General features: G+C 40.9%; 1 protein-coding gene across 10 annotated transcripts in view; it reads right to left on the bottom strand.

Annotated features, from left to right (window-relative positions):
• SBF2 (SET binding factor 2) overlaps positions 1 to 15,788 on the bottom strand; it is a 639,223-nt gene that overhangs the window by 27,559 nt on the left and 595,876 nt on the right. For all 10 annotated transcript variants that reach the window (XM_006129312.5, XM_006129315.5, XM_006129314.5 and 7 more), the window contains 2 exons: positions 9,737 to 9,863; positions 4,516 to 4,643 (listed from right to left, as the gene is read on the bottom strand). In XM_006129312.5, coding sequence (XP_006129374.2) covers positions 4,516 to 4,643; positions 9,737 to 9,863 — 255 coding nt within the window. The remainder of the gene's footprint in view (positions 1 to 4,515; positions 4,644 to 9,736; positions 9,864 to 15,788) is intronic.

Raw genomic sequence — 15,788 nt, 5'->3', positions numbered from 1 at the left:
ATGGATCTGAATATCTAGATCCCAAGGACTGTAATGGTAATGACTCATTGTCATCGAAGCCTGGGAAAGAGCAGAAGCGCTCCTTTTGTGGGGTTCCAGCGGTTCCAGAGGGAATGCTGGGATTATCACTAGGCTGCACTCTGTCTGGTACAGCTGATATGCTCAGTAGCAGAATGAGCCTGGCAGTCGGTAATGGAAGAATAGTGATAGAAATGTAGCCGTGTTAGTCTGGGGTAGTTGAAGCAAAATGCAGGACAATGTAGCACTTTAAAGACTAACAAGATGGTTTATTAGATGATGAGCTTTCGTGGGCCAGACCCACTTCCTCAGATCAAATAGTGGAAGTAATGGAAGAAATACCTTCCCTATTGATAATAATGGGGAATCCAATATGGAAGAGACCAAAAGGTCCTTTGAGGATTGTAAGATTTTGGAGAAAAGTATGCTGTAGGCGTGAATAGGTATATGGTGTTGGTATTGGGGATATTGGTACTGGAGTAAACAGGGACAAGAGTTTGGTAACAGGCAGTTGTTGAAGTACAGAGGAATCTGATCTTGATGAACAGTGAGAGGTGCTTAGGGTACTGAGATACATTTTTCCAAGGCATTCCTGATTTCTCAAGGAAGGATCTGATAAAGAAGACTTGGACCACTTTCCTTTATGGGCTTGGTGCACCTTTCTCAGAGGGGTAGCTGTGTTAGTCTGTAACGTTAAAAAACCAAGTAGTCCTGTAGCACTTTAGAGACTAACAAACAAATATAATGTTTTCATGGGCAAAATCCTCTTCATCAGATGAGAGTGAAGAAAAAGGAGAATTCACCCAATATATAACAGAAAAAAAGGGAGGGGGGAGTAAAAACCCTGTAAATTGCAGTGTTGATGCTAATAAGGCTAATTGAATGGGCTGTAAGTGTCCCATACTTAAGTTTTTTATGTCATTTGGGTATTGAAAATAACGGCCATCCAATTCATGTCTTTGTTCAAGCCATGAGAGATAGTTTTAAATTTGCATATGGCCAGTTCTGCAGTCTCTCTCTGTAGTTGGTTTCTGAAATTCTTGTGTAGAAGAAAGGCTACTTTTAAATCCATTAATGAGTGCCAGGTAGGTTAAAATGTGCTCCTACTGTTTTTTGTGTATTACCATTTCTGATAGCTAACTTATGTCCATTTATTCTTTGTTGTAGAGACTGTCTGGTTTGGCCAGTATAGCAGGTCCCCGAGTTATGAACGGTCGATTTACAACTGTTCGTACTTATGACCAATCCTCCCATTAAGCGTTCATAAGCTAGTCCCCGACTTATGAATGCACGATCCACACTTATGAACAGTGTGGTCACATTTAAATGAATGCAGTCTGACTTACAAACACTTCGAGTTATGACCAAGTGTTTGGTATGTAACTCGTTCATAAGTCGGGGACTGGCTGTATACATAGTAGAGGGTCATTGCTGGAACTTGATGGCACATATTCACACTTGAGAATGTGCAGCTGTTTGAGCTTCTGATGTTGTGGGTTATGTGGGGCAGAAGTTGTTGAAATCCCGGCGGAATTCTTCAAGGGCCTCCTTCTTGTGGGTCCCTATGATGAAGATGTCTTCAATGTAGCGTAAAGGTGATAGGGGGCAAGAGCTGAGGAAACATTGTTCAAGGTCAGCCATAAAGATGTTGGCATATTGTGGGGACATGCGGGTGCCCACGGTTGTACCGCTGACTTGAAGAATTGTCCCTAAATTGGAAATAGTTGTGAGCGAGGACAAAGTCACAGAGCTCTGTAACCAGGTGTGCAGTGGCATCATCGGGGCTAGAGTTCCTGACAGCTAATAATCCATCATCACGTGGAATGAGGGTGTAAAGAGCTTCTACATCCATGGTGGCCAGGACGGTATAGATTGCACAGTGTGTGAGAAGTTTGGATTTAGCAAATTCCAACTTGTAGCCAAAGGTGGTGAGATGCCACAAACACTCAGAGAAGAAGTGGTAACTTACCTTACAATAACTACAGTTCTTCGAGATGTGTCGCCCATATGTATTCCATGATATGCCCTTCTTGATATTATGGAAATCTTTAAACATCTGTATATTTTATTGGTGAAGGATCTGACGGACAGCTAGGATCACCTTGCCATTTATATCTTAGGTGGCAGACATGAGGACATTTGGTATAAACGCCGCTCCAATATTCAAAAGAAGCTGAACTTGAGTGCATAGGACACATGCACACCAACAGTAGACTATACATGGAGAGGAATGAGCTATTCTTTTCTGACCATCTTTTCAGCTAACAAGATAATAAAAAGGAGGCTAATTGTGTGTTTGTGGGTGTGTATGTATGTGTGTGCACATTGTATTTACGTACTTAAGTACCGAAAATTCCTTCATTTCTCATCTGGAACCCTGAAAACCTCTCCCATTTTCCCTATTTTAAAAGCCATCTACAGTTCAGGTTCTGCATCATGACTAGGATTCATTTAGGTGAACAGGGGAAATCTCCCTTTGTCAATACTAACTGATTAGAGGTGCTACTTTTATAACAATAGTTCGAACACATGTAATGAAAATGAAACAAATATGGTTTCCCCAACTTAAATATTTATAAATGTTTTGTATATCAAAAATTAGACTAGTTTATAAATAGCATTTAATATGGAAAACAATGCGTCAATACCATTAATCTATGTGCTGGCATACATATCTTTAATATTTTACTCAATGTTTTAATTTAAAATAGACAAGTATTATTCATGATAGTACTTTATACTTAGAAAATAGTTCTAACTAGAAAGGATATGGGTTTTGGTGCATGACAAATATTGAAACTATAAAATTATTCGAGAAACAGCAAAACGTAATCAATATATTATCCTATCATGCCATAATATGACATGTAGTGCAATGTATGAGGATCCTATGAAACGTGTCTGGCTACCAACGGAATTTATATCTGCTTGTAATATGTTTCCGCATAATTTGTATTTAGATGTACTTTTTTAGGGTCATATGCAACTGTTAAAACTGCTCCTACAGTCATTACTTACCTAAGTAGCCTTCTTTCTGTCAGTGGGATACACATGCATAAGGAAATATTCTAGGACAGGCCTGCACAACATATGGCCCTAGAGCAGCAGGCGGCCCGCAAGGGCTCACTGTGCAGCCCGTGACAACTGCGGGCGGTGCGGCCCCATCCGATTTGCCTGCCGGGTGGGGGAGGGGAGCACCGCCGAGGAGAGGGAAGTGTGGTGATTCTCGCTGCTGGGCTGCCTGCGTGCAGCTCCAGCGCGAGGAGGCAGGACGCGAGCCAGGTGGCGAGAAAGGCAGAAGCCAGGTAGAGGAGGGGAAGGGGCTTTCATGATTATGAGGGTTAGCCAGCAGCCTGGGAATTAAGGGGTTAACTACACCTAGCCAGGTGGAGTGACCAGTAGGAATGTAGGTGGGACTTTCAAACTGGGACAAAGGAATTTGAGATTTTTCCTTTCTTCTTTTGTCTCTCGGGGTGTGTTCTCTGCAGCTACAGAGAGGGACAAGCATGTCTCTCTCTCTTTCTCCAAGACACCATTCTTCATTTTCTGTAAGTAGGGTAAAGTTTAGGTAGTTTCGTTAGGCTTTATTGTTTTAAGGGTTGGGTATGGGATCTGAGATCTGGCACTGTTTAAAAGATGTTTTGGCTTTTCTTTGTAACTAAGTTCTAGGCCCATGGAGTTTCTCCATGAGTATATTTTGTTACCTACCTATCTAGTCATTATGCTTGCAACAGGAATATTGTTGTAATAATAAAAGTTCTTTCTTTTCTTTTTATTAACCTGGCAGTGGTTAATTGTGTGCCTGATTTTTATTTTAGGGTTGGGATTTCCCAAATGATCTTTCCCCTGACTTCTTTATCAACATTTGGGTGGTGGCAGCGGAAGTTTTATTCCCAAGATCTAGGTTTTTAAGATTTTGGGGGAAGTTTTATACCAAGGCCTGGTAGATAAGGCTTTGGGGTACACTTGCTGGCCCCCACTTCTGCATTTATCATGCCAGAGTGGGGAAGGAGCCATGACAGGGGCTTGTGCTGAGGGAAGGGGGGCAGGACAGGAGAAAGGGGAAGACACCAAGGGGCAGGCTGAAGGAGAGACAAATGCCAGGGGGTCAAGCTGAGACGTGGTGGGTTTTTTTTGTTTTGTTTTTGCTCAACAAAAATTTCTAGTCATGTGCTTGGTATTTTTTGGGATAGCATCCCTACTTGCAGCTGTTTTCTTTGGAGTAATATGGCCGTCATTGCTTTCTGAGTTGTGCAAGCCTGTTCTAGGACTTGTCTCTTTATAAGTAACCAGTGTAAGACTTAAATATTTAGGATGACTAGTGATATAAAGTACTGAAACATTGCAATGATCTATTAATATTTCTTAACCTGTCTTCAGCAGTGTTAGTTAGCATAAAATATGTCTGAAAGTGGTCTAGGCCAATTCAACAAGTGACAAATTTTAATTAAAGAATCATTCAGAATAACAAACAACATAAAAGTTTCTGTGTCATACCTCTATTTCAACAGGTGCATATAGGTAATTGAAGAAAATTGGACTCCTTTTGTGCATTTTTTCAATACATTCCCAAATACAGATTCCCTTTTTGGCATGCCTGTCTCCTTTATCTTCAAACAATGTTCCTATCAGAAAAAAGGTAAAAGATGGATTTAGAGTGATATGTAACAAATGGTAAAGCATAATCAGGAGAATTTTGTTTTATGACATTTATTAAGAAATGAAAATATTGCAAAATATTGCAAAAATGACCAGAACTTAAGATTGCAGTTTCACTTTCGAAATAGCATTTTTCAAAAAAAAGTAATGAAGCAATTATGCAAATGAAGCATTGGAAATTCAAATCCCGGCTTCATTTGCAATTTCGATATGTCTAATTTACATCCCTCTTTGGACGTGGAATGTATTGGATTGTGGATGTAACATTTTCCCATGGTTCTGGGAAAGAAGGTCACATTGGCACAGCAGTGGGTAAGATCGAATCTAGGTGGGTGCCTATAAATTCTGTGTCTTGGACTGGATGCAGCATTGATTTCTGTTAGTTGATTAGATTGCCTAGGTGACTGAGGAGGGCTCTGGTTGTGTTTCATGGAGGTGGTCTCCTCACATGATACCCCTTTTATCAGGTAGTCGTCGAGGTATGGAAAGATGATGATGGGTTGTTGTCCGAGATATGTCGCAACGACTGCTAGTTCCTTTGAAAATACTTGGGGAGCTGATAAAAGGCCGAAAGGTAAGACTTTGTATTGAAAATGGTCTGGTCCAAGAGTGAAGAGTAGGTAACGCCTGTGTGCTGGATGGATGGTGAAATGAAAGTAAGTATCTTGCAGGTTGAGGACTGCGAACCAGTCCCCTTGATCTAATGCTGGAATAATTGTATTTAGCGTCACCATCTTGAATTGGTGTTTCTTCAGAAATTTGTTCAGTTTGCGGAGGTCAAGGATTGGCTTCCAACCCCCCATTTTATTCTCTGTCAAGAAGTAATTTGAGTAGAACCCCCTTCCGCGAAATTTCTTGGGTTCTCTCTCTATAGCCCCAATCATCAGGAGATGATTGATCTCGTGTTTTAGCAGGGCCTCATGAGAGAGGTTCCTGAAGAGGGACTGGGTAGGATGGGGGGGGGGGGGGATAGTAAAGGGGATAGTATATCTGATGAGAATTATTCCCAACACCCATTGGTCTGATCTTATAGACTTCCATTGCGTTAAGAAGAGGTGCAAATGATGGATAAAAAGATGGCTGTATTGCATTGGCATTAGATCATGAGGGAGATTTTGCAGACCCTCGACCACACCCTCAAATTTGCTATTTCGTGGTTTAGTTGGAAGGGCGGCCCTGGTTGAAGCATCTTCTTTGTGGCCACTGTCTGGACCTGGTGTCTTTGTAGGGTTTCTGTGGTGGTCGATTATATTGCCCGTATCTGTTGCGGTTTTGGGGGGGGGGGAGTGTATCGTTTATGTCTATAGGGTGGAATGTATGTGCCCAGAGTTCAGAGTTTAGTTCTTGACTACTTTACTACTATGCAGGACCTCATCTGTTTTAGCTGTGAATAACTTTAGTTTGTCAAATGATAGGTCCTCGACTTTGGACCAAAGTTCCCAGCCTGTAACCGGGATGCCCTGCACATTACCACCACTGTGGCTGTTGCTCTAGCTGCAGTATCGGCAACATCCAGTGCTATTTGTAGGGCAGTGCAGAAAATCATGTGGCCCTCATGGACTATTGCCTTCAGGACAGGTCTCTGACTCAGGGAGGTGTCCCATGAGATCCCCCAATTTTGAATTATTATCAAAATCATGGTATGCCAAAAGAGCAGAGTAATTTGCAATTCTCAATTGCAATGCAGAAGAATAGACCTTTCTGTGGAAGCGATCTAATTTTTTGTGATCCCTGTCTTGATTGCCTGACCTATACTGCGGTAGTTTGCATCTCTGTTGGGCTGATTCCACCACCAAGGAGTTTGCCTGGGGGTGTGTGAACAGAAATTCCATGTCCTTTGGAAGAACAAGTATTTTCTGTCAGCCCTCTTGCTGGTAGGCTGAATAGATGCAGGCTTTTTCCATAACTCATCTGATGTTTCCATAATTGCCTCATCTACAGGTAAGGCAATCTCCCCGTGTAATGTGGGGTGCAGATTTTTTAACAGATGGTGTTGTTTTTCCTGTCCCTCTTGGAGAGAGACTTGTTGGCTTGTTGCCACTCTTTTAAAAAGCTCTTGAAATTGCTTAATGTCGTCTGTTGGGCACGTATCAGATGGTATTGATGGAGAATTGTCCGTTGGGAATGCATTGAATGTATGAGAGTCTGGGTTTCTGTCAGGCACTTGTCTGTCCTCTTCTGAGTCTTTTCTACGAGGGAGGGACCAGGTTGGAGGCAAGCCTCTTCTTGCTGGTGTGGCATGAATTGAGGACCGGTGTCTGTGTGAGTACCAATATTCCCAAGGCACCCACTGCAGTGGGTAAGGTGCGGGGGAAGAAGCCCTGTGTGGGTACCAGGGGTTTTGATGTGGTCCAAATTTATAATGGTGTGGGCGTGACCCTATCGGTGATGCATGTTGTGAGGAAAATGTGGTCACCTGGTCATCATCAGGTAAAGGACCATGGTGAGACCATTTTGGAGATTGTAGTATTTGAGGAGAGCAATGGGCTGAGGACATTGCAGGTGATAGAACTGCAGAAGGAGGGTACGAGTGCTGGTGCCTACTGGAATTATCAGCCGCTGATTATAGTGCCTCCTCTGCTTCCCACCTCAGTTGTGGGTCAGTGTGCACCGTTGGAACGGGCGTGAGAGCACACAGCACTGTCAGAGATGGTGCCACTTTAGCTGAGCGAGAAATAAATGCGGGAAATTACTAAAAAACTATTGAGTTAACTATTATAAACTTATTAAAAGTAACTATCTAACTGATAACTATGAAGCACTACGTGAGGTAATAGGCTGAGAGGGAGCTGTTGGCGCTCTGAGGGCACGTAGAGAGGAACTGAAAGGGAGGGGTTGAGCCGTGCGAGCTGTACACTCGGGCGGGAGCAGCATGAGACGCCTCCTGTGTATGCGCAGCTCAAAAAGAGAAACTACTTTGCAAGGCTCCGATCTGAGGCCTCGGGCGACCTGTCACCTACAGTGAAGCATCCACGGGGACATCACGCAAAGAAGAACATACAGATTCATTTTGTTAGATATCGATGCATTTAACCGCATCAAATCTTAGCCCCTGGGATGGGGCAAGAAACCAGAGTGCTCCTGGCTCCACTCCCGGGGGCCACCTTCCACCCTGTGCTGCTGCCTCTGTATCAAAGGCAGCAGTGAGGGATGGCAGGTGGGAGCTGGTCCACCAGGGGAACTGGATTAAAAATCAGCCCCCCATGCAGAATGGCTCTCAACAGCTGCCCCAAATTGCTGCCTCTGAATATAGAAGCAGCAACATGGGGTGGTAGAAGCCCCTGTCTGTAGTGGGCCTGAGCTCCCCACAATCAGAGGTTGCACCGGCAGCACACGGAGCAGCCTCTGTCTGTGGCAAGTTTGGACCCACTGCAGACAGAGGCTGCTCTGTGGCAGCCTCCCCTGTCTCCCAGAGCTCTTGCCTAAAGAGGGGGCAGGTGGCTCCACGGAGCTGGCACATGCACACAGCCAGCTTAAAAGATGGCTCCCCCCCCGTGTATTGGCTCCCGCCTTCCACTCCCCCACCATGCTACTGTCTATGATAGAAAGGGAAGCGGCTCCGTGGAAGTTGATATGCGCGAGGAGCCACTTGAAAGTGGCTTCCAGTGTGTACCAGCTCCCACCTGCCCGTCATCCTCCCCAATGTTGCCTCTCTATCAGAGGCAGCAGTGTGCATATGTGTGTCTAAGGCAGTTCCATAGGATCCCCAAGCACTGGTTCCCACCTCCTCCCTTGCTGCCTCTCATACAGAGGCAGCAAGGGGGGGGGGCTGCATGTAGTTGATAGGATTAACCAATAATCCCAAGGTTATCGGTTAAATTACATAGTCGGCTACAGGTTGGCATCCCTAATACAAATCAATATTTTGTGCAGATAAAGAATGGTTGCTTGGTGCCTGCATTATTTTCATAGTTGTTTGGGACTTTAGAGGAAGCATTAAATAGACTGCTTGCCATGAAACATCTGATTTCTCTGTGACAACTTAATTTCAGAGTTTTCACTACCATTTTGCTTCTTGCACATGTTCAGAGGTAAGCCAGGGAAAGGTGGATGTGACTGAGTGAGCAATCTGTCAGAGACAGGGCTGAGAATTCAGAAGGCAGGTAAGGCCTTACATGAAGCCAGTTAGCCTGTTAGAAATAGAGGAATAAAGTAAAAGAAAACACAGGACTTCATGAAAAAGGGAGAAAAGGACTTTGTGGTAATGCCATACAATCTCATGAATCACAGGATCTTTTCTGTACTTAAAATACCAACCAACCAACCAAACCTTCCTCCCCCCAAAAAACAAAAAACAAAACCACAACAAAAACCAAAAGTCTTTTAGAGAACAGGCACACGGAAGGGGAAACTGTATTGAATGAGTGGATTGGAAAGAAAAGCAAGGCTCCGCCAATTATAACTATTCTTTCAATTTTTCTTCCCTTGTAGCATGGCTCAGGAACTACACATTCACAAAACAGAGCTGCCAATGCCTTAGTCCACAGAATTAATTCTAATACAGGCAGTCCCCGGGTTACGTACAAGATAGGGACTGTAGGTTTGTTTTTAAGTTGAATTTGTATGTGAGTCGGAACTGGTTCATATTGTAGGGGAAACTCTAGCCAAACATTTCTTCAGAGCTCAGTTTTATTCTCCCACACCTCACTTCCCTCAGTCCTTTATTCTCAAGCTAAGGTGTCTGCTGAGAAAAGCCGCTCCGCGTCTCCCTGGTCTGCTGGGGGGGGGGGGGCGGAGGGGCGCTAGCTTCGCGTCTCCCTGGTCTGCTGGGGGGAAGCAGCTAGTGCGGGGTTGCCTCACCCTGTTTGTGAGTAGGGATCCGATGTAAGTCGGATCCATGTAACCCGGGGACTGCCTGTATACCCATGGCACTTACGCAGCTTACGCTAAGTTTCTATGTTTCTAGTTTGCTGCAATGTAATCAGTAGTACAATGTTGTTGCAACATCTCACAATGAAAAGGCTCCTGTGAACTTAGTAATAAGGGCAAAAGCGTAAAATAACAGAGAAATGAAAGGAACAAAAAAGAATGAGCATCAACCACATTCAACTACACATACCGTGTTCTAGTCTTTCATAGTCTGAATCCAGAAGAAATGTTTTAAATCGATTTGAAATGTAGTGAAAAGCTAAGAACTTCAGGAAATACTGATTGAATTCAAACTCTGTAGGATACTGATTGTGAATCTACAAAATATATACAGAAGAGAAAAAAGACATTGACTATATTAAAACAAGAATGCTTAAAGGACACAAAGGTCCATAACACAAAGTAATAACCCAATGAATGCTAATAAATATGTAATTAAGGGTCACTGTCTTACCTACACTCTTCATGGATTCATGCAGGTATTTCCTGGTATTTTCATTGAAGACATTTTGCAGCTACGTTAAACCATGGAATGACTGCTTCATCAAGATGATGAATATAGATAGCATCATCCTAGTTTTCAATTTAAAAGCACAGCATTTTTTCCTACATACTAGTATAGCTTGCTTTGGCTGCTTTAACAGAGGCCACTTTCACAAAACCTATTTCATATTAGGCTTACAGCTTCCATTTTATAAAACATTTGCAAAGTTTTGCAACATTTTTTCTAACCTTAAATTTGGTTCACCTGCAGTGAGCATCTAGAATCCTATAGCCAGATATACTCATGTGAAGTCAAAGTTGAGCTGGAAGAATACGATGTTGCTTTATATTGGAATAATAAAAGCCATCTACAGTTCAGGTTCTGCATCATGACTAGGATTCATTTAGGTGAACAGGGGAAATCTCCCTTTGTCAATACTAACTGATTAGAGGGGCTACTTTTATAACAATAGTTTGAACACATGTAATGAAAATGAAACAAATATGGTTTCCCCAACTTAAATGTTTTATAAATGTTTTGTATATCAAAAATTAGACTAGTTTATAAATAGCATTTAATATGGAAAACAATGCGTCAATACCATTAATCTATGTGCTGGCATACATATCTTTAATATTTTACTCAATGTTTTAATTTAAAATAGACAAGTATTATTCATGATAGTACTTTATACTTAGAAAATAGTTCTAACTAGAAAGGATATGGGTTTTGGTGCATGACAAATATTGAAACTATAAAATTATTCGAGAAACAGCAAAACGTAATCAATATATTATCCTATCATGCCATAATATGACATGTAGTGCAATGTATGAGGATCCTATGAAACGTGTCTGGCTACCAACGGAATTTATATCTGCTTGTAATATGTTTCCGCATAATTTGTATTTAGATGTACTTTTTTATGGTCATATGCAACTGTTAAAACTGCTCCTACAGTCATTACTTACCTAAGTAGCCTTCTTTCTGTCAGTGGGATACACATGGATAAGGAAAGATTCTTGCTTTATATTGGAATAATAGTAAGGTAAATAATGTCAGCTCAGCATTTTCACCCCTACAGGAAAATTATCTGGCTATGCTGAGTCTATGCTACCGGCATGATACACCACTGAAGAAACTACAGTGCATAATCAAGCTTCCTGAAAACACCATCCTGGCAACCATGGATGCAGAAACTGGCCGATGGGATTGTGTTGGGGGCGGGGTCAATGACTGAAGCTTTCCCCTGCCCTCCGGGATCACAGTTTTGAAAGAAAAATGGCTCTGCAGCCACTTTTCTGAGTGGTGTGCAGGGCTGTGAGGCAAGCACGGAGCCTGCCTGGGGGCTCCCTGCTGCGTCCGCGGTCTGGATTTGGTGGCTTGGTGGGCTGGATCTAGCCTGTGGGCCGTATTTTGCCCAGCCCCGCATTATGCCATACATAATGCATCTTTATTAAGATCAATATATTTTGTGTCTAGCAAAGTTATGACTTTAACCTACCAGTCTGTTTTTTTGAAGGTTGTATGTAGGCTTCATTTGAGGATAAGGACTGAGTGGTGAGATACATATTGTGAAAAGTGTTCATTCATCAGTGAGACCATATTTGTTTTGTATTGTTTTTCTGAGAGTTGATTTGGGAGCATAGCATCAGATGTGTTAGCTGAACAAATTTCTGAATCTGAATCCATCAAAAAGAAATTAGGTACCAATGTACAGCTGTGATAAATTGGAGTCATATAGGAAAAATCCCTATAGAACTAGATAGGCACATATACATTATTTCAGACAACGAATTCTCATTTGGATATTAACTAGTAGGCAGATATCTAAAATATTAAGTCACTTTAGGAACTTTTCCACTTCGTGCATAGTTGCTTATTGTGTCCTCTCTATTTTCATGATGTGGACTGCTAAACTGTCATAGATTTTTAACAATACAAAAGCATAAAACAATTTTCAGTAATGTAATTTTCTCCATAATAAAATTGTGGAAGACCAGGTTTATAAAGAGAAAAGGTTTTCTGGTTTTTTACAAAAAGGAGAAGAAAAAGACTGGCAGAACTGTAAATGGGATGATAATGTTTTCTTATGCTGCACAGATTTATAAGTGGTCAAATAATACAGTTTATTACATATGGCATTGCTATCCATAATTAATGTATTTAAAAATATGTACTCTATATGTAGTTCAGTACTTTCCCCCCATCTTAAGAACTTTTCAGTTAATTCCATAAGGGATGGATATTTTTATACAACAGATTAGCTGTTAGTCATGAATTTTACAGCATCCTAATTTCTGCCTTTGTGCCAATAAGCAATTTATGAAATTTAAAGGGCAATCAAAATAAACTGTTTTTCAAATCCTGGCAGGGATCTAGATGTTGAGAATGAAATTCTTTCACAACTAGATCCCTTTTCTGATGCTTCTGGAGCTAAAGTTACTGTAGAAATGATTGTAATGCAGTTTATGTTTGTTTTCCTGCAGAAGTAATCTAAAATACTTGTTGCGTGAGAGAACAAAGTTGAATGACATAGTTGCTATTATTGTGTGTGCGTTAACAATTGATTTCTGCATATTTGGAGACAGGGAAAGGTGTCAGAACTGGCTTAAGTGACCATTGTTCACTTTAGTTCTCCAGCTGCAGTACAATCTGCAAAGTTCAAATGAGTGGTAAGCTATTGGAGTCAAAACTCCCTCATAAAATGTAGCCCAGACAATTAGAAATGAGAGAATAGTATGCATTGCAAACCTAATATCATAGAAAGTAGCTGGGATTATTTAGCTGATTACAAATAAGCACAAAAAAGATGTCATTGGTCATTTCAGGTTATTTAACTATGTTTAATTTTTAAAAGAGCAACTAGATTTAGTTAGCATCTATAACCTTTTGAGTTCATTGCAATCAATGAATTTGAAAGGGATCAGATCCTAAGCATGACTAAAAGGTTGAAGTATGGCTTAACAATGATGCAATTTTCACATAAGCAACCCAAAAATGTAAAGTATCAGAGAGGTAGCCGTGTTAGTCTGAATCTGCAAAAGCCAAAATGTAAATCAGGAATTGTGTGTGTAGCAGCATTAGGCTCTTCTGAAAATCCCACCCTAAATACCTAAATTAGCTAAGTAAACATGCAGATATTTCTGCTATTGTAACTAAAATAAAGATTAAAATAAAGACTTGTGAAATTCCTGAATGTACTCTTCTCTTTTATAGATTTCCAATTCTATAATATCTTGTAGCTTTTTAATCCCAATGCAAATGAATATGTATTTGGTTTAAATAAATCAAAGAAATTCTGAAATAGCCTATAAACTAAATAATACTCACTAAAACTGTTATTACAAACACATTAACAGCTGAGTAACTTTACCCATGAGTATCCGCATGGTCCCACAGTACGCTAACATCTTTACGGCTGACTTAGAACAACGTTTCCGTATACTTCTACCCCTCCTTTACTTATGCTGCGTCGAAGACATCTTTATAATCTGGACCCATGGACAAGAAACACTGGACGCTTTCCACAGAGACTTTAACAACCTACATTCCACCATCAATCTCAGCCTGGACCATTCAACACGAGAGATCCATTTCCTGGCACTACAGTACAAATCACTAATGGAAAATTAAATACCACTCTCTACAGAAAACCCACTGACTGCTACACTTACCTACATGCCTCCAGCTTCCATCCAGGACACACCATACGATCCATTGTCTATAGTCAAGCCCTTAGGTATAATCGCATCTGCTCTAATCTCACTGACAGATACAAGAAACTTCAATATCTCTACCAAGCACTTGTAAATCTCAATTACCCACTGGGGGAAATAAAAAATCAAATTGAAAGAGCCAGATGAATACCCAGAAACTATCTACTTATAGACAGGCCCAAGAAAACCAACAATAGAACACCACTTGTCATCACCTACAGCCCTCAACTTAAACCCCACCAACGCATTATCAATAACCTACAACCTATACTGGAACAGGATACTATACTACACTCTGAGAGGCTCTGGGGGACAGAACTATAGTCTATCGACAACCACCTAACCTCAGGAAGATTCTTACCAACAACCACAGGACATACCACATTAATACCAACCCTGGAACTTTCCCTTGCAACAAATCCCATTGCCAGCTTTTCCACATATTTACTCTGGTGACACCATCACTGGACCTAACCATGTCAGTTATATGATCAAGAACACATATTCCTGTTCATCCAGAAATATAATTTATGCCATCATGTGCCAACAGTGTCCTTCTGATATGTGTATTGGACAGACTTCTCAGATACTTTGCCAAAAAATTAATGCCCACAAATCAGACATCTTCACAAGGAAAAACCAGTTGCTTTTCATTTCAGCCTACCTGGACATAGTCTTAACAACCTTACTAAATGCATTTTACTTCAAAGAGACTTTAACACCAGATTACAGAGAGAAATTTCAGAACTTTCTTTCATGCTTAAATTTGACACTTTATGAATGGGCCTAAACAAAGATGCTAATTACCTTAACCATTATAAAGATAGCTTTCCACTTATCACCCCTGATTAGCCATTCATTGACTCATAAATAGCTATTTCCTCCTTCCTTCCCCATCACCCCATCTTCTGTACTAAATCTGATTTGTCAGTTTTATAATGTGTTCACTTTTTTCATTGTATTCCTTTGGTATATATGGTCATATCAATTCTCTTCCAGAATATGATCTGAGGAAGTGAGTCTGGTCCACGAAAGCTCATCACCTATTAAACCATCTTGTTAGTCTTTAAAGTGCTACATAGTTTTTCTTTTTGTTTTCCCCATGGGAGTAGTTATATTGAACTCATGTTAGCATCTATTAGCTTTTGACCTCATTGCAGCCAGTGAATATGAAAAGGATGTAAATAAAGTATTTCACATGTGTAATTGTTTGTAGGACAGAATCCTAAAATTGATGGAGAATTTTATTTAAATTCTGGATCATCATTTGTTCACTATAAAATAGAAGTATATTTATCAAAATACCAAACAGATATAGCTGAAGTTTAAAATAAGGGGAGTTTCTTGTAATGACATCACTTTAATCAACTCCATCTTTTTAGAAGCAACACTATCTGCCAGATGTTGCTATTGAAAAACAATGATTTAGCATTAGTAATTCAGCTGACACCTGGAAATACTGGAATAAACAATGAGTTTTTCAAAGATGATGCAGTTCTAATTTAGGAATCACTGTTTCATATGTTTTTTGAAACTTTGGTTGAACAGCGGACAAATTTATGTATATTGGCTCTACTGTTTTATTGTACTCAAGATGTTAAAATTGAAATGAATGGTTAAAAGAGAGATTTAAAGAGAAACCAAATGTTTCTTCTCTGTGTTTATTTGTGGGACATTTGAATATCAGGTAACATATTACATTTCAGGATCAAATTCTAGCCTGATTATAATATATTATAATATTGTATCTAGTGGAACATAAACTAACATAGGGCAATACTCCCAGAGGGTCCTGCTGGGATGCCTAGGTAAGCATCTCCAGAGTCTGCACCTGATACTCCACACTCCCAAACCCCAACTTCTTGCACCAGGTCACAATCTAAACCCTGTCCACTTCCCTCCTGTACCCCTACCCTAGGTCCTAACCCAAACCCCAGAACCCCCTTCTGCACTCTGCCCATGGTCACAACCCCCTTCCAGACCATGCACCCCCTCCTGCATCCTAATCCCCTACCCCAAGTCACAACCCCTTCCTTCAT

Source organism: Pelodiscus sinensis, chromosome 5 (assembly GCF_052426305.1).
Source record: "Pelodiscus sinensis isolate ZL-2025 chromosome 5, ASM5242630v1, whole genome shotgun sequence".
Taxonomy (NCBI): Eukaryota; Metazoa; Chordata; order Testudines; family Trionychidae; genus Pelodiscus; species Pelodiscus sinensis.
This window is presented reverse-complemented; position numbering and strand designations above follow the sequence as displayed.